General features: G+C 43.9%; 1 protein-coding gene across 2 annotated transcripts in view; it reads right to left on the bottom strand.

Annotated features, from left to right (window-relative positions):
- Nucleotides 1-7,483: 7,483 nt before the first annotated feature.
- The window catches only part of hivep3a (HIVEP zinc finger 3a), a 28,782-nt gene continuing 11,543 nt past the window's right edge, over nucleotides 7,484-24,722 (bottom strand). Inside the window, exons 3-7 of one of the 2 annotated variants that reach the window (XM_064983436.1) lie at nucleotides 24,507-24,697; nucleotides 15,109-15,284; nucleotides 13,805-13,888; nucleotides 12,926-13,710; nucleotides 7,484-12,239 (exon numbers count right to left, since the gene is read on the bottom strand). In XM_064983436.1, the coding sequence (XP_064839508.1) occupies nucleotides 11,493-12,239; nucleotides 12,926-13,710; nucleotides 13,805-13,888; nucleotides 15,109-15,284; nucleotides 24,507-24,697 (1,983 nt within the window). In that variant the 3' untranslated portion in view covers nucleotides 7,484-11,492. The remainder of the gene's footprint in view (nucleotides 12,240-12,925; nucleotides 13,711-13,804; nucleotides 13,889-15,108; nucleotides 15,285-24,506; nucleotides 24,698-24,722) is intronic. The other variant, XM_064983437.1, reaches the window with a different exon arrangement.

Here is a 24,722-nt window from a genome sequence, read left to right as displayed (position 1 = left end):
ATGGAACGAACCACGTTGCATTTTGGTCTGATCCTTATTCCACCTCTTCGTCAGAGAAGGAGGTAGAAGAAAGCCGTTACAGCCCCCTTGAACTTTGCGACCTTTTGCCACATTTCAGGCTTCAAACATAAAGATATAAAACTGTATTTTTTGTGAAGAATCACAATCATGAAGTGGAACGACATTTATTGGATATTTCAAACTTTTTTAACAAATCAAAAACTGAAAAATTGGGCGTGCAAAATTATTCAGCCCCCTTAAGTTAATACTTTGTAGCGCCACCTTTTGCTGCGATTACAGCTGTAAGTCGTTTGGGGTATGTCTCTATCAGTTTTGCACATCGAGAGACTGAAATTTCTTCCCATTCCTCCTTGAAAAACAGCTTGAGCTCAGTGAGGTTGGATGGAGAGCATTTGTGAACAGCAGTTTTCAGTTCTTTCCACAGATTCTCGATTGGATTCAGGTCTGGACTTTGACTTGGCCATTCTAACACCTGGATATGTTTATTTTTGAACAATTCCATTGTAGATTTTGCTTTATGTTTTGGATCATTGTCTTGTTGGAAGACAAATCTCCATCCCAGTCTCAGGTCTTTTGCAGATTCCATCAGGTTTTCTTCCAGAATGGTCCTGTATTTGGCTCCATCCATCTTCCCATCAATTTTAACCATCTTCCCTGTCCTGCTGAAGAAAAGCAGGCCCAAACCATGATGCTGCCACCACCATGTTTGACAGTGGAGATGGTGTGTTCAGGGTGATGAGCTGTGTTGCTTTTACGCCAAACATAACGTTTTGCATTGTTGCCAAAAAGTTCAATTTTGGTTTCATCTGACCAGAGCACCTTCTTCCACATGTTTGGTGTGTCTCCCAGGTGGCTTGTGGCAAACTTTAAATGACACTTTTTTATGGATATCTTTAAGAAATGGCTTTCTTCTTGCCAGTCTTCCATAAAGGCCAGATTTGTGCAATATACGACTGATTGTTGTCCTATGGACAGAGTCTCCCACCTCAGCTGTGGATCTCTGCAGTTCATCCAGAGTGATCATGGGCCTCTTGGCTGCATCTCTGATCAGTCTTCTCCTTGTATGAGCTGAAAGTTTAGAGGGACGGCCAGGTCTGTCACGCCTAGGTCTTAGTATTTTGTGTTTTAGTTAATTCGTTGGTCAGGCCAGGGTGTGACATGGGTTTATTGTTTGTTGTATTCTTAGTGGGTTTTTTTAGTTATTGGGATTGTAGCTGATTAGGGGTGTGTGTTACATAGGTTTGGCTGCCTGAGGCGGTTCTCAATCAGAGTCAGGTGATTCTCGTTGTCTCTGATTGGGAACCGTATTTAGGTAGCCTGGGTTTCGCTTTGTATTTTGTGGGTGATTGTTCCTGTCTCTGTGTTAGTGTTCACCAGTCAGGCTGTAATAGGTTTCACGTTCCGTTTTGTTGTTTTGTATTTATTAGTTATTTCATGTATAGTTTCGTTATTTGTTTCATTAATAAACATGAGTAACCAACACGCTGCATTTCGGTCCGACTTTCTTTCGACAAACGAAGAACGTCGTTACAAGGTCTTGGTAGATTTGCAGTGGTCTGATACTCCTTCCATTTCAATATTATCGCTTGCACAGTGCTCCTTGGGATGTTTAAAGCTTGGGAAATCTTTTTGTATCCAAATCCGGCTTTAAACTTCTTCACAACAGTATCTCGGACCTGCCTGGTGTGTTCCTTGTTCTTCATGATGCTCTCTGCGCTTTTAACGGACCTCTGAGACTAAGACTATCACAGTGCAGGTGCATTTATACGGAGACTTGATTACACACAGGTGGATTGTATTTATCATCATTAGTCATTTAGGTCAACATTGGATCATTCAGAGATCCTCACTGAACTTCTGGAGAGAGTTTGCTGCACTGAAAATAAAGGGGCTGAATAATTTTGCACGCCCAATTTTTCAGTTTTTGATTTGTTAATTAAAAAAGTTTGAAATATCCAATAAATGTTGTTCCACTTCATGATTGTGTCCCACTTGTTGTTGATTCTTCACTAAAAAATACAGTTTTATATCTTTATGTTTGAAGCCTGAAATGTGGCAAAAGGTCGCAAAGTTCAAGGGGGCCGAATACTTTCGCAAGGCACTGTAAACACACAGAGAGAGTGAAACACAGTGAGAGAGAGACACAGAGAGAGTGAAACACAGCGAGAGAGAGACACAGAGAGAGTGAAACACAGCGAGAGAGAGACACGGAGAGAGTGAAACACAGAGAGAGAGAGAGACATGAAGAGAGATAAACACACAGAGAGTGAAACACAGCGAGAGAGAGACACAGAGAGAGTGAAACACAGCGAGAGAGAGACACAGAGAGTGAAACACAGCGAGAGAGAGAGGAATGCAGGGCTGCGAGATGACAAACAGAGCAGAGCGCTGGATTCCATGGAATTCCTTCGAGCAGAAAGAATGTGCTAATTGGCTGACCTATGAAATCCTGATGATGGCACAATCAACATCACCTCCCTTCATTAAAACATGTCACAGACAGACAGACAGACACCGAGAAAGAGTCAGTGACTAAACAAAGTGGGATAATCCGCCAGATGTGGGTAGACACACACTACATGGCCAAAAGTGGACACCTGCTCGTCGAACATCTCATTCCAAAATCATGGGCATTAATATGGAGTTGGTCCCTCCTTTGCTGCTATAACAACCTCCACTCTTCTGGGAAGGCTTACCACTGGAAGTTGGAACATTGCTGCAGGGACTTGCTTCCATTCAGCCACAAGAGCATTCATGAGGTCGGGCACTGATGTTAGGCAATTAGGCCTGGGTTCGCGGTCGGCATTCCAGTTCATCCCAAAGGTCTTTGATGGGGTTGAGGTCAGGGCTCTGTGCAGGCCAGGCAAGTTCTTTCACACAGATCTCGACAAACCATTTCTGTATGAACCTTGCTCTGTGCACGGGGGCATTATCATGCCGAAACAGGATAGGAGCCTTCCCCAAACTGTTGGAAGCACAAAATCCTCTAGAATGTCATTGTATGCTGTAGCGTTAAGATTTCAGTTCACTGGAAGTAAGGGGCCTAGCCCGAAACATGAAAAACAGCACCAAATGATTATTCCTCCTCCACCAAACTTTACAGTTGGCACTATGCATTCAGGCAGGTAGCGTTCCTCTGGCATCCGCCAAACCCAAATTTGTCCGTAGGACTGCCAGTAGGACTGCCCGATAATTTATCACCTCAAATTGGAATCCCCAATTTCATGGTATCCAATTGGTAGTTACAGTCTTGTCTCATCGCTGCAACTTATGTACGGACTCGTGAAAGGCGACAGTTGAGTGCCATGCGCCCTCCGAAACACAACCCAACCAAGCCACACTACTTCTTGACACAATGCCCACTTAACCCAGAAGCCATCCACACCAATGTGTCAGAGGAAACACCGTACACCTGGCGACCGTGTCAGCATACACTGCGCCACAGGGGTCACTAGTGCACGATGGGACAAGGACATCCCTGTCAGCCAAACCCTCCCCTATCCCAGACGTCGCTGGTCCAATTGTGTGCCACCCCATGGGTTTCCCAGACGCGGCCGGCTGCGACAGAGCCTGGACATGAACCCAGAATCTCTAGTGGCACAGTTAGCACTGCAATGCAGTGCCTTAGACCACTGCGACACTTGGGAGGCCCGAAGAACACATTTCCACTGTTCCAGAGTCCAATGGCGGCGAGTTTGACACCACTCCAGCTGACGCTTGGCATTGTGCACTGTGATCTTAGGCTTGTGTGTGGCTGCTCGGCCATGGAAACCCATTTCATGAAGCTCCCGACGAACAGTTGTTGTGCTGACGTTGCTTCCAGAGGCAGTTTGGAACTCGGTGATGAGCGCTGCAACCGAGGATAGATGATTTTGACAAGCTTCAGCTCTCGGCGGTCTCGTTCTGAGCTTGTGTGACCTACCACTTCCAGACTGAGCCATTGTGGCTCTTAGAGGTTTCCACTTTACAATAACAGCACTTACAGTTGACCGGAGCAGCTCCAGTAGGGCAGAAATTTGACAAACTGACTTGTTGGGAAGGTGGCATCCTATGACGGTGCCACGTTGAAAGTCACTGAGCTCTTCAGTATAGGTTATTCTACGGCCAACGTTTGTCTATGGAGATTGCATGGCTGTTTGCTCGATTTTATACACCTGTCAGCAACAAGTGTGGCTGAAATAGCCGAAGCCACTAGTTTGAAGGGGTGTCCTTTTGGCCATGTAGTGTAGGTGGACAGTCATTATCTTTGACACTTGATATATTTGACTCATAAAATGATATTTGACTCATAAATGAGCATTTGAATGCTCCGTATCAGTCAATACTGTACAGCGTTTGAGTATCTGCAAAATTACTAATCTGCCTGCACTCAATAAAACCCCCTTAATATTATTTGCATACTGAGAGGGAAGATAACAGCACGTAGGCTTGAGTTAAATAATGTCTAAAATGACAGACAGGAAATTCTCCACTGCAGTATTAACTGAGAAATGTCATGGTCAGTTTGGAATGTGTTCAGAATGTGTGTGTGTGTGTGGAGGGGGGGGGGGGGGTTGTGACCTACTAGATAATATCACAGGACAGGATGTTAGCGTTATGTTGTACTCCTCTGAGAGAGATAATGATTTCTAGAAAACAAGAACAACAGCCAACATCAGTTTCTACGGGTTGGGGTTTCGGGGGAGGGGGGTTGGGGAAACAATTAAAACACACACCTACCTGCCTTTAAAGGACAGAGTGCAGACTACCCCCCCCTCTCTTCCTTTTCCTTTTCCTGTCAATTCCATTGGTGTGAGTTGTGTGGAGATGACACAGGGTAAAGAATGTAAACAGGCCATTTTAAAGTGGGCCCAACACCTCATTATGACTGGGGGTTGAGAGGGTAACCATGAGGGCTGAATCTTGAAACCATAACAAATCCAATATCAAGCCAGTATTATAAACCAACTCTGACTATAATATCCAACATATCCACCGGCATATCATACCACATACCTATCTGTGAATTACTACACCTTCAAAGAAATCAAACAATAGCAGCTTCTGACTCAAAGTTTTGGATCAACACCCACCCCAACAATAAAGCAGATATTTTATGATAGTTTAGGTGTTTCCGTGGTGATATTCTGCAATGTGCAATTCAGGCGCACTAACTAGGCATCATGTCTGCCCAGGGGCAATCCAATGCTGGTATCACTCCACAGAAACTATAAACATATGTGAAAGTGTAACTAACTTCTAGCTCTAGCCAGCCAGATGTATTGGTACAATCTGGTTCACTGCTATGATTACATTCCAATGTCCATACAAGCATATTTAGATAGAATGTGTGCACAATACATTACTTAGGCGGTATGCTAGTATGAATGTTTGGAACACGGCCCATCTCACTGAACAACCGCAATGACCTAATGAATAGCATGGCCAAGAACTAACACTTGAATCTTCCATGTTATAACTGGTAGATGAGGAATTCATATAATGAGATTCAACACACATTTAAACACATCAGTATGTCCCTTCAACACCTCCCCCAGGTGCAAGGCATTTCCTTAGTAATTGGCGAGGAGAGAATGGATAATAAAGCCGTACAAATTATGTGTGGCTCCTGCTCTTTCCATCCATGTAGACTTATACTGACAATACACTATATACAGTATATATGTTATAGCCAGAATGACCTATTCACTACATGTCCCTGTCTCTGAAAATAAATATGATGGTCAAATTAACCAGTCTGGTCGCATGTTTCCTTTGCAATAATTAGTTCATTATTTAATTTCGACGTGTTCTCATTTGAATGACTCTCCTGTATTACCAATAATAAATTACATTGGGGATATGTAGATTGAAATGCAAGCATGGCTGAAATAATGGGAAATGTATTATCATGTCAATTATGCTTTATGTCCATTTCTGGTGGAAATACAGTAGGGACTGACGACTAATATCTTAATACATGATGTCATCATTTTTAGCAAACTGCAGTCCCGAGCATCGGCCTCCAGTGGCTTGATACTAGTGACATCTAGTGGCTGACAGAGACATTGTCCTCATAGTGAGACAAAGAAACAGCCTGAAACACCCAAGTAACTCCAGGGCATACTGTAGTTGTCCCATCCCAAATCAACCCATATAACCCCTATGCCCCCTATACACTAGTGTAGATCTGAGAGTAGTGGATAGGTGTACACAATATAGCAACAATTCCAACTGGCTAGTGGTGCTATTACTATGTTATATCTATTTATAAACTGTGTGGGTCAAGCCCTGAATGCTGATTGGCTGACAGCTGTGGTATTGCTGACTGAATACCACTGGTATGACAAAACATGTCTATTTACTGCTCTAATTACGTTGGTAACCAGTTTATAATAGCAATGAGGGGGTTTGTGATCTACGCCAATATACCACGGCTAAGGGCTGTGTCCAGGCACTCTGCATAAGAACAGCCCTTGGCCGTGGTATATTGGCGTAGATCACAAACCCCCTCATTGCTATTATATTGACCATATACCCCTCATCCTCGGGACTTATTGCTTAAAGGGGGTAGGGGCTAATAGCAGTTGAGTCATTATCCCAAGTCAAGCCCATAGACCCTGAGAGAAGGAGATAAGGGCCGAGCAATATCGCTTGTCATTTAAGGTGGCACCATTACCATATTGGTTACATATTACGGCAAATAGTTCCTCTCTAGGTTTCTTCCTGGGTTCTGGTCCACCGTGCTTCTACACCTTCTACATCTGTTTGGGGTTTCAGGCTGGGTTTCTGTACAGCACTTTGTGACATCGGCAGATGCAGAAAGGGCTTTATAAATACAATTTGATTTGATATAGATAAAGAAGTAAACTACAGGGGTCAATTTGGGATAGAGCGATAGAATACTCAGTAGACGACAACATTTGGAGGGTTGCAGATAGAAATCAAACTTCTAAAGGATTTGAATTGCTCCATGGCATTGTGTACATGAATAGTATCTGACTAGTGTCTGACTGTGATATGTGGTCGTCCCACCTAATTATCTTGAAGCACTAACTGTAAATTGCTCTGGATGAGAGCGTCTGCATAATGACTCAACTATACAAATGTAACGACTAGTGAGTGACCCATCACCCACCCACCCCAACCCATAGACACTGATGTTGGCTGTTGTTCTTGTTTTCTAGAAATCATTATCCCTCTCAGAGGAGTATGACATAACTTCCTGTCCTGTGATATCATCTAGTAGGTCACAACCCCCCCCCCCCCCATTCTGAACACATTCCAAACTGACCATGATATTTCTCAGTTAATACTGCAATGGAGAATTTCCTGTCTGTCATTTTAGAAATGATTTAACTCAACACTAGCAGCCACAAGGTGGCGATATATAATTCAAAATAAACGGTAGTGCTGTTGTGTGATCATCCATTGAATGACACAGAACCAAAATATTTAGGTTGAAAGAAAACATACACAGGGACACCATTTCATTACAAATCTGTAAAAACGAGTTTTAATGGCAAAATACATGAAAATGACAAATATGGAAACTGATAAAATTGATAAAACGACCTGTTACTACTGTGTTTATGACAATAAATATAGACTGCACCATGTACAGCAGATGATCAAAACAAGATAAATGTATGACTATCCAATGAGTGCAGTAAGCTTTTCTACCACGAATGCGTATTATTATTCCAATATTTTGTCTCAACAAGATAGTAGAAAATAAGATATTATTCTGACCCTGATTCTCCAAAACAAACAGATAACGTTTTTTTTTTAAAGAACAATCTTTACAGATGGAATCCGCAGTGGGGAAACGGCGCCACTGTCGTGGCTTTGGTTTTGTTGACGAAGCAGAGCGGCGAGCGTCGCACAGCGTGGTAAAAGAACATGCGGTACATATTCCACCGTTCTAGCGCGCGTCCAACGCTGTACCGAGTGAAGAAGAAAAAAAGTGTACATTTTTGCAGTGACTTATTTATTGTTTTAATATCGCAAACGGACGTGGCTGTTTCACCATTAAGGATTCCAACTTAACATTAAACAAAAAATAATCACAGTCATTAACAATGAAATTTCAAGCCACAATCTTTACAGAAATTGCACTTCAAAATACTGGTCAGCGTGAGTAGATTTATAGTACCTTTCTATTTGATCGTACCTGGGTAGGATCTTAATTTGACCACTCTTTTTGTTGATGATAATTTTCCAGCACCACAGGAAATGCAGATGAGCTTTGTGATTTACATGAATTCACTGAAAACCCACACTAATACACGGTTATATTAATGGAATTGCACTTTTCTCATAGCCTATTTTTGACCAGCTAATAGCTTAACCACCGATCAAGCAACATTATGGTCTAAACGTTCAAATCCTGGTGCTGGAGGATTACTTATCTGAGACAATAAGATCCTACACCTGTAAATCATACAGTATTAACACCGCAAGGGTAGTATAATGTATTAGAGTTATCAAAGGTGTCAATGAGGGAAGAGTTGAACTTAATAACATCTTTATCATCTACATTTCATTCCAGCTCTCACAGAAGATAGTACAGAATTGCATAAGAGCACATCAATAATAAATTAACATCAATGACATCAAACAAAATAAGAGTGTAAAAAAAGATTGCAAAACATATACTGCATATTCAACATACAGTTGAAGTCGGATGTCTACATACGCTTAGGTTGGAGTCATTACAACTCGTTTTTCAACCACTCCACAAATTTCTTGTTAACAAACTATAGTTGTGGCAAGTTGGTTAGGACATCTACTTTGTGCATGACACAAGTCATTTTTCCAACAAATATTTACAGAGATTATTTCACTTATATTACACTGTATCACAATTCCAGTGGGTCAGAAGTTTACATAAACTAACTTGACTGTGCCTTTAAACAGCTTGGGAAATTCCAGAAAATGGTGTCATGGCTTTAGAAGCTTCTCATAGGCTAATTGACATCATTTGCGTAAATTGGAGGTGTACCTGTGGATGTATTTGAAGGAATACCTTCAAACTCAGTGCCTCTTTGCTTGACATCATGGGAAAATCAAAAGAAATCAGCCAAGACCTCAGCAAAAAAATGTACATCTCCACAAGTCTGGTTCATCCTTGGGAGCAATTTCCAAAGCCTGAAGGTACCACATTCATCTGTATAAACAATAGTACACAAGTATAAACACCATGGGACCATGCAGCCGTCATACCGCTCAGGAAGGTACCACATTCATCTGTATAAACAATAGTACACAAGTATAAACACCATGGGACCACGCAGCCGTCATACTGCTCAGGAAGGTACCACATTCATCTGTATAAACAATAGTACACAAGTATAAACACCATGGGACCACGCAGCCGTCATACCGCTCAGGAAGGTACCACATTCATCTGTATAAACAATAGTACACAAGTATAAACACCATGGGACCATGCAGCCGTCATACCGCTCAGGAAGGTACCACATTCATCTGTATAAACAATAGTACACAAGTATAAACACCATGGGACCACGCAGCCGTCATACTGCTCAGGAAGGTACCACATTCATCTGTATAAACAATAGTACACAAGTATAAACACCATGGGACCACGCAGCCGTCATACCGCTCAGGAAGGTACCACATTCATCTGTATAAACAATAGTACACAAGTATAAACACCATGGGACCACGCAGCCGTCATACCGCTCAGGAAGGCACCACATTCATCTGTATAAACAATAGTACACAAGCATAAACACCATGGGACCACGCAGCCGTCATACTGCTCAGGAAGGCACCACATTCATCTGTATAAACAATAGTACACAAGTATAAACACCATGGGACCACGCAGCCGTCATACTGCTCAGGAAGGCACCACATTCATCTGTATAAACAATAGTACACAAGTATAAACACCATGGGACCACGCAGCCGTCATACTGCTCAGGAAGGCACCACATTCATCTGTATAAACAATAGTACACAAGTATAAACACCATGGGACCATGCAGCCGTCATACCGCTCAGGAAGGTACCACATTCATCTGTATAAACAATAGTACACAAGTATAAACACCATGGGACCACGCAGCCGTCATACTGCTCAGGAAGGTACCACATTCATATGTATAAACAATAGTACACAAGTATAAACACCATGGGACCACGCAGCCGTCATACTGCTCAGGAAGGTACCACGTTCTGTCTCCTAGAGATGAACGTACTTTGGTGCGAAAAGTGCAAATCAATCCCAGAACAACAGCAAAGGACCTTGTGAAGATGCTGGAGCAAACAGGTACAAAAGTATCTATATCCACAGTAAAACTAGTCCTATATCGACATAACCTGAAAGGCCACTCAGCAAGGAAGAAGCCACTGCTCCAAAACCGCCAGACTATGGTTTTCAACTGCACATGGGGACAAAGATTGTACTTTTTGGAGAAATGTCCTCTGGTCTGATGAAACAAAAATAGAACTGTTTGGCCATAATGACCATTGTTACGTTTGGAGGAAAAGGGAGGAGGCTTGCCGAAGAACACCATCTCAACCGTGAAGCACGGGGGTGGCAGCATCATGTTGTGGGGTGCTTTGCTGCAGGAGGGACTGGTGCACTAAACAAAATAGATGGCATCATGAGGCAGGACAATTATGTGGATATATTGAAGCAACATCTGAAGACATCAGTCAGGAAGTTAAAGCTTGATCGCAAATGGGTCTTCCAAATGGACCGCAAACATACTTCCAAAGTTGTGGCAAAATGGCTTAAGGACAACAAAGTCAAGGTATTGGAGTGGCCATCACAAAGCACTGACCTCAATCCCATACAAAATTTGTGGGCAGAACTGAAAAAGCGTGTGCGAGCAAGGAGGCCTACAAACCTGACTCAGTTAAACCAGCTCTGTCAGGAGGAATGGGCCAAATTCACACCAACTTATTGTGGGAAGCTTGTGGAAGGCTACCAGAAACGTTTGACCCAAGTTAACCAATTTAAAAGGCAATGCTACCAAATACTAATTGAATGTATGTAAACTTCTGACCCACTGGGAATGTGATGAAAAAAATAAATGCTGAAATAAATCATTATCTCTACTACTTTTCTGACATTTCACATTCTTAAAATAAAATGGTGATCCTAACTGACCTAAGACAGGGAATGTTTACTAGCATTAAATGTCAGGAATTGTGAAAAACTGAGTTTTAATGTATTTGGCTAAGGTGTATGTAGACTTTCGACTTTAACTGTATCTATATATCATTCATATAATTACATAATATAATTACACATTATAGTCAGAAGTCGTACGCTCCTGAGTTCTCTACTTGGATTCTTTCCATCTTCTTCAGTCTCAAAACCAGAACTGCTTCTAGCTCTGAGACCTTGTCTGTGTCTGATATGGCACCGTATCCCCTATGTAGGAAAAACGCTGCCCTATCAGATGTACCCAAGACAAGTCTGTTGCACTGTTCCCTAAAGGTGCTCCTTCCTATCAGAGTTTAGTCTGGAAAGAAGATGGCATCTTTTGGCCTTGTTTAGTCACTGGAAAAAGACTCCCTCCTCTAACGTGTGCATCTGTATCTCTTTCTGTGTGTGTGGTTCCCTTGGACAAAGTGCTCGTTTGGGCGCCTGGACTGTGTGAGCTGCCTCCTAGCTCTGTCCCAGTGAACAGTAGTTTAGTTTCTTCCCTTTGACTCAAACTCCCATGATTCTCAGGTCTCATGGAGCACACCTGTAAATGGGCCGTACCTGCCTTGTCTGGGAGAGGTCCTGAAAGTCTGCCGTCGGCCTCTCCCTCTCCTACCCTGTTGTCCTGGTAGCTGGTGTGCATGCTTGTGCTCGGCCCAGCCGCTTCTATCAGAGGGTTTTGATGGTGCTTCAGCGATGAAGGCCTACTAAGTGGCCCTTCTTCCAGTCCAGCTCCCCTGGTCCTGGATTGGTCCATCTCTGCTGGGGTAGGGGTGTTCTGGGCTGCCATGGACCGGTCCATCTTTGCCGGGGTAGGGGTGTTCTGTGATGCCACAGGGCTATTCACCAGGCTGAAGTGACGACTGGTCCTGGGCTGTACCATGTGGATCCCCCCAATGGGGATCATCAGGTTGGGGGTCCTGGCTAGCTGCTGAGAGTGGAGAGGCAGGTGGCTGAGGACACCACCGTGGCCCCCTCGGGATGGTCTAGTCCTGGGGGACAGGAGAGGGAGACGCACCTCATCGTCCTCCTGAACAGAGTAGCTCTTCAGCTTGGTAGGAATGAGGGGAAGGAAGGGTGTAAAGGTTAGAACCACAACGCAACCAAACCACAATGTCAACACGACTTGTGATGAAACATACCATGTTTATATCAGGTGAGTTGACTGAGACATTGAAACACATTTAGAGGCTGATGGCACAGTCCTTGTGGTTACAATCTCAGACATCTAATGATAGGTGTGTGACTCGTTTTTTTCACAGACTGCTCAGAACAAACACATTTGTGTCTATTTGGAAACCATCTTGCATTATTTTCAGCTTTTGTGTTGTTGGTTCGGTTTGAATCATATAAATGTAGAGTTTTACCCTTCCTTCCTTTTCCTATAAAGGTATGACTTTAAAATAACCCTGAATGTACCACCCTACGTATCTATATTTGTTTTGGATGTTTATTTTACTTGTATTTGGCTGTTTATCCCTCACAGGAACTGCTTTGTGTGTAGAAAAGGGTTTATTTAATCTCTGAACCCAACCGGCTAACCAAACAGAGACAGATCACGTCACAGGTGAGTGAGCAGCACTGTGGTTATCAAACCAATCCGTCCCCATGTTATAGATGTTAAATTCAATTATGCAACAAAAATACAAGAGAGCCGAGCAATCTTCCACAGGTCAGACACAAAGTGTGTCTGTGTTGTGTTCTCGGGGTGACAGAGTGAGACTGTGAAATACTCACCAGCCTTGCCTTGGAGCTTGTAGCCGTAGCAGGTCTGTCCCTGTGGGGATTTGAAGATGGGTCTCTGGGCAGACAGGCTCTGTTTTGAGCAGGGATGGTGGCCTGAGGGGAAGGGGAGCTGGGGGACTTGGGCCTGACAGGCGAGAGGCCTCTTAGGGGGGACGGATGTCTCTCTAGGGAGGGGGAGACATGACAACCTAGCAGGGACAGAGAGGAGGGTGGGGAGGGGGCAGGGGAGAGGTTATGCCTAGGAAACAGGGATGAGAGAGGTGGAGGGGAGGGATGGCAGGAGACAGGGGAGAGGTAACGCCTGGGGGAAGGGCATCGGAGAGGAGCCAGGTCCGCTCTAGGGGATAGGGAGTGAGCAGGAGAAAGCTGATTGGTTAGGGATAGGGATGGAGACAGGGCTGGAGTTGGTGATGGACAGTGCAATGGGGAGCGGTGACCACAGGGGTCCAGGTGCCTCCTCCGAGAGAATAGAGCTCTCTTCTTGCTGGGGGAACCAGCAGGGTAACAGAGGCTTGGCTCCTGGGGCTGGCTGGGCTGGCTTGACCCAGATGGTCTGGTCCTGTCCCTGTCTGTTGTGGTTCTGTTCTGGTCTGGGGGTTTGGGTGGCTTCAAGTGGCTTGTTGAGGTGGTGGAAGGGTCTTCATGGGACCAGGACTCCTCTTCACCATCATCATCATCTTCATCATCATACTCGTTGTCATCGTCGTCTGCTTCAGTTTCGCTGATGTCAGAGTACCGGTGCTCATCCTGTCCTGTCTCTGGCCAGACTGAGCAGTCTGGGGGGAGGGGGGTCATTGTAAGAATTAGGCAACATAACAAACTATTATTGGATATTCTTTATGTAGACGCAGCAATATAACATCGTCTGACCTTCTTCAGCCTCAGAACCAGTCATTGGCCCGTCATGGCACTTCTTCCCATGGGCCTTGGACTTCATGTGTTTGGTGAGGTTCCCTGGAACAACAGAGAACCATCACAAGACATCCCTAACCACACACTGGATGAACAGAGATGTCAACTCTGAGCAGGTCAACGGTACACTTTTCCTTCAAAATCTATTTTAAAAGAGAGGCCTTGTCCCAATAAGGCAGCCATTTCAGTACCCATCCACCTATCCATACCCACTAGAGAGTCACAGTCCTGTGACTATCTGTAACCACAACAAGGCAGCAGTCCTGTGACTATCTGTAACCACAACAAGGCAGCAGTCCTGTGACTATCTGTAACCACAACAAGGCAGCAGTCCTGAGACTATCTGTAACCACAACAAGGCAGCAGTCCTGTGACTATCTGTAACCACAAAAAGGCAGTAGTCCTGTGCCTATCTGTAACCACAACAAGGCAGCAGTCCTGTGACTATCTGTAACCACAACAAGGCAGCAGTCCTTTGACTATCTGTAACCACAACAAGGCAGCAGTCCTGTGACTATCTGTAACCACAACAAGGTAGCAGTCCTGTGACTATCTGTAACCACAACAAGGCAGCAGTCCTGTGACTATCTTTAACCAGAATATGGCAGCAGTCTTCTGACTATCTGTAACCACAACAAGGCAGCAATCCTGTGACTATCTGTAACCACAACAAGGCAGCAGTCCAGAGACTATCTGTAACCACAACAAGGCAGCAGTCCTGTGACTATCTGTAACCACAACAAGGCAGCAGTCCTGTGACTATCTGTAACCACAATACGGCAGCAGTCCTGTGACTATCTGTAACCACAACAAGGTAGCAGTCCTGTGACTATCTGTAACCACAACAAGGCAGCAGTCCTGTGACTATCTTTAACCACATTACGGCAGCAGTCCTGTGACTATCTGTAACCACATCAAGGCAGCAGTCCTGTGACTATCTGTAACCACAACAAGGCAGCAGTCCTGTGACTATCTGTAACCACAACAGGGCAGCAGTCCTGTGACTATCTGTAACCACAACAAGGCAGCAGTCCTGTGACTATCTGTAACCACAATACGGCAGCGGCCCTGTGACTATCTGTAACCACAACAAGGCAGCAGTCCTGTGACTATCTGTAACCACAATACGGCAGCAGCCCTGTGACTATCTGTAACCACAACAAGGCAGCAGTCCTGTGACTATCTGTAACCACAATACGGCAGCAGTCCTGTGACTATCTGTAACCACAACAAGGCAGCAGTCCTGTCCATCCATAGCTCACCTTTGGTTTTGAAGGCGAAGTTGCAGTGCTTGCAGACGTAGGGTCGTGAGTCGGTGTGCAGGCGGATGTGTTTACGCAGCATACTAGGCTTCTTACAGCGGATGCCACACTCCTCACACACATATCTGCCCCTGCCTCGACCCCGCACGTACACATACTCCTCACTTGACCTGTAGCTGACGGACAAGAGAGAGAGAGAGAGAATTTTAGTTATATTTTAGTGTTTTATTATGTTCAGGTAATGCTACCACCATAAACCTTGTGAATTGATGCTAGTGTTCTTTCAATAACATCTAGGAATGGAGAGGAACCTGAGTGAACAGAGTACCCAAAGTTTAGATATTTGGATCTGAATCCCGGGTCAAATTTTCAGTGGTGAGTTCATTTCCCCCCCTGATGGAAACCACAGTCCATATGGCTGCAATAAAATCATTGGTTCTATATACTGTATATAGCACCTGCACGCTGCTCTAATGTTTCTATTTATTGCTGTATCTGTTTGGCACACACCCTTCTTACACAGTGAACACACACACTGGCAGTTGGTTAGGGGGTCCACCCCTGTGTGTGTGTGTGTGTGTGTGTGTGTGTGTGTGTGTGTGTGTGTGTGTGTGTGTGTGTGTGTGTGTGTGTGTGTGTGTGTGTGTGTGTGTGTGTGTGTGTGTGTGTGTGTGCGTGTGTGTGTGTGTGCGTGTGTGTGTGCTTTTGGGGTGGAGGGTGTTCTGGTTTGGGGTTATAAAAGCCCCTCTGTGTGAAGCTGAAGTGGGTGCCCTGCAGTGGGACTCTAACCCTCATCACCACCCTCTCACACCACCACCACCACCCAGCCCCAGTCCAAACACAGAGAGCCTGCAACATCAGCTGGGGTTTGGAACAGCCAACCAATAAAAACACACCAGAGAGGGAGGAAACCCTGGGCTCAGACCAGCTGCTCCAAATAAACAGAAAACAAAAACGTCTTTCTATGAATGTGATCGGTAATTACAATGATAGCTAACATGCTTCATTTTCTCAACTTAATCACTGTTTGGTGCCTTAAAAGCAATGTTTTGACTAAATGAATGCGACAGGTGTTGCGATGTCCTTACAGGGGTTCAATGTAGAGCTTTCATGAAACCATATCAGCTGTCTGTGTGTGTTTGTCGATTGTTGCATTGTTACATAGGCCGTTTTGGTGAATAAGAATTTGTTCTTAACTGACTTGCCTAGTTAAATAAAGGTTAAATAAAACAACTTTAAAAATGGAGCAGGCCTTTTCTTAAAAGCTCCTTAAATACCAGCCCCTCATATCACGCTTGGACAGCCTAAGATACAAATGCAAGTTGGTGGCATTGAAACTTGGCAGTCTTGGCCACTTACATAGGCTTAGATTAGGCAGGCCTGACTAAGAGTAGCCAAAACAACTGGCTAGGTCAGTGGTTCTTAACCTGGGTTCGATCGAACCCCAGGGGTTTGGTGAGTCAGTCTCAGGGTTTCGGCAGAGGTCAAGACACATCTGACTCATATGATTAGTGATGACACGCCCTGCTTGGCCATCATTGGCTGCAGGTGATCACGCTACATTGCTTGGCCTATCTGTGCTGCAGGGAATTTGGTGCGCTCAGTAGTCGACTTGTGACTGTCGTGATGGTACGTCTTGTGATTTCTTTCTTAATATTTTAATCCCTTCATACTTACTATGTCGAGCATTAAAAGAAAGTGGTCAGACGAATATGTACAATATGGATTCACATGTATAACGTAACGTGATGGGAGTCAGCGTCCTAACTGCATGATTTGCAATGCCAAGTTGAGCAATTCTAGTCTAGCACCGGCAAAACTAAGAGAACACTTCCTTAAGCTGCATGGAGATGGAAAATACAAGAACACAACACTCGCTGAATTCAAGGTGAAGAGAGCCAGATTCGATGAAAAGGCTACTCTGCCTGTTCTCGGCTTTGTACCCATCAACAAACTGATCCTCACAGCATCATACGAAGTTGCTTACCTGATCGCAAAGCAGGGCAAACCACACACCATTGGTGAAACACTCATAAAACCAGCTGTGTTGAAGATGGCGAATATCATGCTGGGAAAAGAGGCTGTTAAGTTATCCCAAATTCCTCTTTCAAATGACACCATCAGCGACAGAATAGAGGACATGAGCAAAGACATCTTGGCTCAAGTAGTTGCAGATCTGATTTCAAGCCCGGCAAAATTCAGCCTTCAACTCGACGAGACCACAGACGTTTCCAATCTAAACCAGCTTGCTGTATTCGTGCGCTATGTGAAAGACGACGTGATAAAGGAAGATGTTTTATTTTGTAAGCCTCAACAACTAAGGCAGCCGATGTGAAGAAACTTGTGGATGACTTCTTTAATAGAAAATGACTCAAGTAAAAGTGAAAGTCACCCAGTAAAATACTATTTGAGTAAAAGTCTAAAAGTATATGGTTTTAAATATGTTTAAGTATCAAAAGTAAATGTAATTGCCAAAATATACTTAAGCATAAAAAAGGAAAAGCATAAATAATTTCAAAGACCTTATTTAAGCAAACCAGGATAGCCAGGGGCACACTCCAACACTCATAATTTACAAACGAAGCATGTATGTTTAGTGAGTCCTCATGATCAGAGGCAGTAGGGATGACGAGGGATGTTCTCTTGATAGGTGTGAATTGGACCATTTTCCTGTCCTGCTAAGCATTCAAAATGTAACAACTATTTTTGGGTGCCAGGGAAAATGTATGGGGTAAAAAAAAAAAATTTTTTTTAGGAATGTAGTGAAGTAAAAGTAGTCAAAACATTTGTATAGTAAAGTAAAGTACATATATCCCAAAAAAACTACATAAGTAGTACTTTAAAGTAGTTTTACTTAAGTACTTTATGCCACTGCACACAGCTAGCCTGCCCATAACGGCTGAAACAGAGCACTACCTAGCCCAGTGGTTCTTAACCTTGTTGGAGGTATTGAACCCCACCAGTTTCATATGCGCATTCACAGAACCCTTCTTAATTGGAAAAATAAAATATGATATTTTCAAATTCAAAACATAGGTATATATTTTACTGGTGCACAAAATGAACCATGTATCAACATATCTGTGTTCAAAGAACAAAATCATCAAAACACGATTTTCACACAAAAACATAATAATGGATATTTACTGCAAATCAGTGTGACTTCTGCTGTTGTCTTTCAGAGACCAGTTCAGAAATGTGCGGCTTCACCTTGGCAAGTGCCCCACTCATGTCCTTTTCGCAACAAAGTCTGTTCCTTTTCTTCGTTTTTATATCCAGCATCCTCAAAAACGAATGCTCGCAAAGATATGTTGTAACAAACGGTATAAAAATCTCCAGAGCTTTCTTAGCAATAACAGGGTACGTTACCATTTGTTGACACCAAAACGTCGAAAGCGTTGTTGTTCTGAAGAGTGCTGCAGAACTGCTAAATTTCACTGATTTGAGTTATTCATCATTGAATTCATCTGTTGTCTCAACACTAAATGTGAACGGCTGTCTCACCCATGCTGGATATGACTCTCTTGTAGGGAAGTATCCATCGAGAGACTTTGCAAGCTCATCTAAGCTCATCTAAGTGTGTGGCAATTGCTTGCTTCAGTTCTGCGGGTACAGAAATGTCTCCGATTCCAGATACATCTTCGATCTTACTTACACAGTCGTCCAGCAGGGGAAAGTTTGCGAAGTTATCGTTCTCTGTTTGTCGTTTCCATAACGGTAGCTTCAGGTTTTCCTCCGCTTCGATGATGTTGACTCCACCGCCCTGCATCTTTTGATTGAGATGATTCAGATCTGCGAAGATATCGGCCATGTACGCTAAAATGAGAATGAACTCAGAATTTTTGAAGCAATCTGCTGCATGACAATGTTGGTGCTCTTGCAAAAACAGGGCTAATTCCACACGCACGGCAAAACCACGATTCAGCACCTGTCCCCGGGATAACCACCGAACGTCAGAATGGTACAGAAGTACCTCGAATTCAGAGCCCATTTCTTTACACAGCTCACTGAAGATGCGGTGCCTCAGAGCACTAGTTCGCACATAGTTCACGCATTCCACTACAATTTTTAATACTTCTGCCAGTTTTGGAGGCAAGGTTTTTGTTGCCAATGCATGCCTGTGCAGAATACAATGTGTAACAATGATGTGTGGTGCATCGGCTTTCACTAGCGCACCAAAACCAGACTTTCTTCCCAGCATGACTGGAGCTCCGTCCGAATAAACTGCAGAAACCATATCCCACGAAAGTTTGTTGTCTTTAATGCATCTTTACTTTTACTCAAGCATGACAATTGGATACTTTTTCCACCACTGGCTGTGTGAAGAAGGTACCACTCTGTTTCAGCTGTTATGGACCGCCAAGCTGTGTGGAGAAGGTACCACTCTGTTTCAGCTGTTATGGACCGCCTAGCTGTGTGGAGAAGGTACCACTCTGTTTCAGCTGTTATGGACCGCCAAGCTGTGTGGAGGAGAAGGTACCTCTCTGTTTCAGCTGTTATGGACCGCCTAGCTGTGTGGAGAAGGTACCACTCTGTTTCAGCTGTTATGGACCGCCTGGCTGTGTGGAGGAGAAAGTACCGCTCTGTTTCAGCTGTTATGGACCGCCTAGCTGTGTGGAGGAGAACGTACCACTCTGTTTCAGCTGTTATGGACCTCCTAGTTGTGTGGAGGAGAAGGTACCACTCTGTTCCAGCTGTTATGGACCTCCTAACTGTGTGGAGAAGGTACCGCTCTGTTTCAGCTGTTATGGACCGCCGAGCTGTGTGGAGACGGTACCACTCTGTTTCAGCTGTTATGGACCGCCTAGTTGTGTGGAGGAGAAGGTACCACTCTGTTTCAGCTGTTATGGACCGCCTAGCTGTGTGGAGGAGAAGGTACCGCTCTGTTTCAGCTGTTATGGACTGCCTAGCTGTGTGGAGGAGAACGTACCACTCTGTTTCAGCTGTTATGGACCTCCTAGTTGTGTGGAGGAGAAGGTACCACTCTGTTTCAGCTGTTATGGACCGCCTAGCTGTGTGGAGGAGAAGGTACCAGTCTGTTTCAGCTGTTATGGACTGCCTAGCTGTGTGGAGGAGAACGTACCACTCTGTTTCAGCTGTTATGGACCGCCTAGCTGTGTGGAGAAGGTACCGCTCTGTTTCAGCTGTTATGGACCGCCTAGCTGTGTGGAGACGGTACCGCTCTGTTTCAGCTGTTATGGACCGTCTAGCTGTGTGGAGGAGAACGTACCACTCTGTTTCAGCTGTTATGGACCGCCTAGCTGTGTGGAGAAGGTACCGCTCTGTTTCAGCTGTTATGGACCGCCTAGCTGTGTGGAGACGGTACCGCTCTATTTCAGCTGTTATGGACCGTCTAGCTGTGTGGAGGAGAAGGTACCGCTCTGTTTCAGCTGTTATGGACCGCCGAGCTGTGTGGAGAAGGTACCGCTCTGTTTCAGCTGTTATGGGCATCTGTTTGAATTATGTTTGAATCTTTTATGATGTAATGTGATTCAAATAAAGTATTTCAAATGTGTGTGTAAGCGTGTGTGTGTGTGGATGCATGTGTGTGTACATGCCCACTGACAAAAAATCCCACATGCCGAACTGATATACAGCATGTAGGCATATTGATGGCCACCAACCCACGCAATTCATAGCTTACTCTGACAGCCATTCACAGATCCTGCCCCTAACTTTATCTTCAGAGAGACAGCCTACACTAAATCTTCCCTCACTCAGCCTTCACTCCCCCGAAATGTAGCCATACTGAAAGGTCATTGTTTGACTTCCTCTTGTTCACTGCTTTGTCTTATCATCCAGCACACACACAACGGCCCGAACAGATGGAATTGGCGGACTCAGAGCTCTACACAGCACAGCAGGGAAGAGAGATGAGTCATTCCCAGGTAGCACATTGGGCTTATTGGAAGTTGTGGGAATGTTTGTTTTTGGTTTCACATTGGTTGTGGGAACAAAGCAATACATTTCCTGACCGGTAAAACTGAACCATTTTTAAAAGTTCTGAGAACAGAAGTGGACATTTAGCCTATTCTTATAATGTTTTACTCTGTTTCCTTGAAAGATTTCCTAGGAGTTTTTATTAACGCTCTGAGAATGGAAATTATAGTTTATTTTGAGTTTTTTGAATAACTTCCTGAATGTGTGGCCAATTAGTGGGCGCGGCCAACACACCTGAACACACGTACCAAGTTAGAGGCTAGAGAGCGTATACATTTTTAAATAACATTAATAGAACATTCTCTGAATGTTACAAAAGTTTTCTTGTGGTTTTTAAAGGTTTTCTTAACGTACTGAGCAGGGGCGTCATGCACCCATTATTTAAAAGGGGGCGTGAAGTACATGAGGATGGAGGGGAGGATGGTGGACGGCTCCGTAATTGTACATTTTTAATTGTTTTTAATTGTAATTTTTAATTGTAATTGTACAGACATTTCTTGCAATCTAGAGGCATAATCATTATGCCTTATTCTAGGTCACAAATGTCTATTTTTCTGTATAGGTTATCTAAGCATACCTCTTGACAATTTTAGTATTTTCTTGCTAGCAGGGATGCCAGTTAATGGCCCTGCTACACAATAACCATCGGGTGTCCGGCATTGCCGTCAGCCATCGAAGAAATGCTTCCTATAAAATCAATAAAAGCTGCTATACTGCATCCAATTCTCGAAGGCTCAATTCTCGAAGGCTCAATTCTCGAAGGCTCAATTCTCGAAGGCTCAATTCTCGATGGCTCAATTCTCGAAGGCTCAATTCTCGAAGGCTGACGCATGCGTTCATTCCATCTTGTGAATTGAAATCATGAGAAATACAGTTTATTTTGGTTGCATATGGCCTCGACTATACACCGCTGGTTATTGTACTAAGATGTGTGAAGAAGCTACTAGCTAGCAGAAACTCATTGAGTAGGTTCACAATGTAAACCAAAGCAACTTGTGTAATTAGAAGATCATTTAGTACAAGCACAGGCAACAATTGAATGAGTACTTGTGAAAAACTTGACCAAAGCTATTGTACTAACGCATAAATAATGAATATGGTAAGGTAGGGGACAATAGAATAAAGACACGCTTCCCCTCTGTTCCTCACAGTTTTCAAAACAAGGTGTAGCAAGTAGAACGTCTCATTGACACAGCGCTGATGGCAACGCAACGCTTATAGTGGAGCTGAGGTGTAAGATAGTTAGACAAGCTACTCTAACTTGATTGACAGCCTGAAATGGCTTGGTAGCTAGTTATGAGTTTGGGAGATTGGGAACCTATTTAGCTGACTAGTTAAAGCCAACTTCATAAAATTGCTAGGTGGCTGTATTACAGTTTTATTTATTAATCAAGAAGGAATCAATAGGCGACATATCTTGAAGGGGTGGGGGGTACTCTTTGCCTGGTCCAGTCAGTGTGCCCCTTCCTCAAAATGGAGCTGACAGATCTTTTTTATAACTTATTATGATAAAACGTGGGCTTAAAACTGAAGACCCTGTAGGTCTAAGCCCTTAGATCGCAATATCTACTAAGCTATTTTTTAGGATGGTCATAAAATGGATCATTTCGCTATTTGATTTGGAATTTTAGAACCCCTGTTGATATATTAGTGAGTTCAAACAGTTCGGTCCGGACAGTTGCTTTTGTGAGAAGACATCTTTGAAATTAGGATGTCTGCATCAGAGAGGTCAGATGACTACCGTAAAGCTTGCGGATGTCGTAGAGCAAAACAAACGACACTGTCAAGTTCATGAGAGTCTCCTCTTTCATCTCCGTAGTTTGTAGCTCTAACGGTTTGGGTTCTACAGACGACTTGGTGACGATTTTCTTGTCCGGATCCTCTCAACTGTAGAAAAACACAGCTTTTAAAAGCCCCATATTATGAAGTAGGCAGAAACTTTATATCGGCAGAAAGAGGGATTGAGCTGCAGCCACTGTAAGTCTCTGGCATAAACACACAGGTAGATATTCAAAAATGACATCACGGTGTGATGCACGGGTGCGTCAATCGACTCTAAGGGCTTTTAATTTAACATCTGAAAAAATGATAAACAGGACAATGCTGACGGGGCACTTGCCCTTGGAATGGGAAGCTTTTCTGAGACGTTTAAATAACTCTTAGAATGTTCTCTGAACATTACTAAAGTTTACTTGTAGTTTCCCACAGAAGAACATTGTTTCTTAACGTTCTCCAAACTATTTAAGAACATTCCCAATGTCAAACCAGTAGGAAACCGTTCCTAGAACCAAGATTGAAAATGAATGTAACCATGTTTGAATGTTTAGGAAACATTCTGTTAAATTAATGAAATACCAAGAAAAATAAAGACATTTTTTTTGTCAAGTTCCTTAAATCTGCTGAGAATGTTCCAAAGCCAAGCAACTATTCTGCACTATTCCCAGAAGGTCATGGGAAGGTTGTATGCAAAATAACGATTGGACAAACACACTCTCACCAAGCTCAAAGAAACATATGGTTCTCAGAACGTTATGTGCTAGCTGGGTTGTGACTGATGAGAAGAAGGCTGTGAACCTGAGTCACGACAACAACAACAACAGGTTCCCAGCGGTACTCAGAGAGATGCAGAGGAACACACAGATGGCACCTCAGTAGCACATTCACAGATATGATGGAGGAGACCAAGTGTTCTCAGAAGTTTCAGTTATGTCTGCTTCATAACAGTGTGATTCAATCTAGCTGTGTGGATTACTGTAAATGAAGACAGATGAATCAGAGTGCTCTCGGGCTCTCAGGGCTCTCAGGGCTCTCAGGGCTCTCTCTCTCTCTCTCTCTCCTATCTGACACATCCTATATAAGTCCCATCACTAGAGAAGCAGAGTTAGTATCAAACACCTTCCACTCTCTCCTCTGAAAATAGTGCCCCTCTTGTTCTCTGTCTACAAATAGATACACATAAACCCAGATGCACAGAGAAATCATGTAAAAAGACTCAAGGTTCTCATTCATTCAATCAATCACCATCTAAAATGGGAATGAAATCGGGAATGAAATTGGCCACTATTTCCCTCTACAGCTGAATGACCAGAACCATTGACTGTGTTGGGTGTAACTGAGCTTCTACACAGGGTACAGTAGAGGAAGCTGGGTAGTTGTTGGTCATTTCCTGGCAAGGGCCACTCAACAGACGGGCTCTGTTGGTGTAGTCAGACAGACAACCCTTGGCCCCTCATGTCCTGCAGAGGGGAACGACAACATTTCACAGCTCTCCATACACAACACAGAGAACCAATACCCTCACTGTCTATGACGTGTAGCTTACAGCAGCATGCCTTGTACCGTATAGAGCAAAACCTGTAAGGCTGAGTGTCGTTTCTCATGTCTCTATGAATGTAAAGCCAGAATGGAAAGCCAGTGTTATTTCAAACGCAAAATGTAATCAGTCCTAGCCTACTCACCCTCCCTCACAGATCCAGATTCGAGTTGGAGGTTCTCTACATTTGCTGGTTGACTGGGTCTCTTCTTCTTTTTCCTCCTCTTCCTTCTCGTCCTCCTCCTCTCGTTCTTTCTTTAGCTCCTTGTCCTCTGCGGACTGCTCTTGCTCTGTTGTCTTGACATGGTGGCTGTCGCCGGGCAGAGTGGCATGTACCTACACTCGAGAGAGACATGCAGGG

This window comes from Oncorhynchus masou, chromosome 13 (genome assembly GCF_036934945.1).
Source record: "Oncorhynchus masou masou isolate Uvic2021 chromosome 13, UVic_Omas_1.1, whole genome shotgun sequence".
Taxonomy (NCBI): domain Eukaryota; kingdom Metazoa; phylum Chordata; class Actinopteri; order Salmoniformes; family Salmonidae; genus Oncorhynchus; species Oncorhynchus masou.
The sequence above is the reverse complement of the archived record's forward strand: the minus strand, read 5'-3'. Positions and strand labels throughout refer to the sequence as shown.